The sequence below is a fragment of the Passer montanus genome, unplaced genomic scaffold, assembly GCF_014805655.1.
Source record: "Passer montanus isolate IOZ18808 unplaced genomic scaffold, ASM1480565v1 scaffold367, whole genome shotgun sequence".
Classification (NCBI taxonomy): Eukaryota; Metazoa; Chordata; class Aves; order Passeriformes; family Passeridae; genus Passer; species Passer montanus.
In genome coordinates, this window is record NW_024368452.1 from 1 (window position 1) to 1,105 (window position 1,105).

Below are 1,105 nucleotides of genomic sequence, written 5' to 3' on the forward strand. Positions count from 1 at the left end.
CCCCCACGCGTGGGGTCCGCAGGGCTTTGGGAGGGTCCCCAGATCTAGGGGGGGGTCCTCAGGTGGGGGGGTTCCCCGTTCTGGGGGTCCCCAGGTCTGTACGGGGGTCCCCAGATCTGTGGGGGGGGGGTCCTCCGGTTTGTAGGGGGGTCCTCAGGTTTGTGCGGGGGTCCCCAGGTGGGGGGTTCCCCATTCTGGGGGTCCCCAGAGCGGATTTTGGGGGGTCCCCGTCACCCCCTCCTGTCCCCGCCGCCGCCTGGGCTCATTTGCATACAGACCCCGCCCCTTTCGCGCTACATTTGCATACAAACCACGCCCCATCTCTCCTCATTTGCATAACGCGCGTCGCCTCGCCCTCATCTGCATACACGCCCCGCCTCCTCGGCCTCATTTGCATCCAGCGGGGCGTGGCCGGGGCGGGGGTCCCGCTGTCCCCGCGCGCCCCCGCGCCCCCCGGGGCCGCCCCCGCGCCCCCCGCCCGTGTCCCCGCCGCACCTGGGGGCCCGGGGCGGCGCCGTCGGCGCAGACGAACTGCACGAAGTCCTTGAGCGAGTCCTGCCCGTGGTGGTAGCGGATGGTGGGGTGGGCGAAGTAGGCTGGGGGTCCCCAGGGCGGATTTTGGGGGGTCCCCGTCACCCCCTCCTGCCCCCGCCGCCGCCTGGGCTCATTTGCATACAGACCCCGCCCCTTTCGCGCTACATTTGCATACAAACCACGCCCCATCTCTCCTCATTTGCATAACGCGCGTCACCTCGCCCTCATCTGCATACACGCCCCGCCTCCTCGGCCTCATTTGCATCCAGCGGGGCGTGGCCGGGGCGGGGGTCCCGCTGTCCCCGCGCGCCCCCGCGCCCCCCGGGGCCGCCCCCGCGCCCCCCGCCCGTGTCCCCGCCGCACCTGGGGGCCCGGGGCGGCGCCGTCGGCGCAGACGAACTGCACGAAGTCCTTGAGCGAGTCCTGCCCGTGGTGGTAGCGGATGGTGGGGTGGGCGAAGTAGGGGCTCGACTGGGGCAGGAGGGACCCCGACGGGAAGTGCAGCGCCGAGGCCGAGGCCCGCGGGCTGCCTGCAGGGACCCTCAGCGCCAGCGGCCGCGGGACCCCCCCC

General features: G+C 72.9%; 1 protein-coding gene across 1 annotated transcript in view; it reads right to left on the reverse strand.

Annotated features, from left to right (window-relative positions):
• Positions 1-602: 602 nt before the first annotated feature.
• Positions 603-1,105, reverse strand: part of NFIX (nuclear factor I X) — a 5,860-nt gene continuing 5,357 nt past the window's right edge. Inside the window, exon 4 of the mRNA XM_039716836.1 lies at positions 603-1,099. Within this exon, the coding sequence (XP_039572770.1) occupies positions 790-1,099 (310 nt within the window). The 3' untranslated portion in view covers positions 603-789. The remainder of the gene's footprint in view (positions 1,100-1,105) is intronic.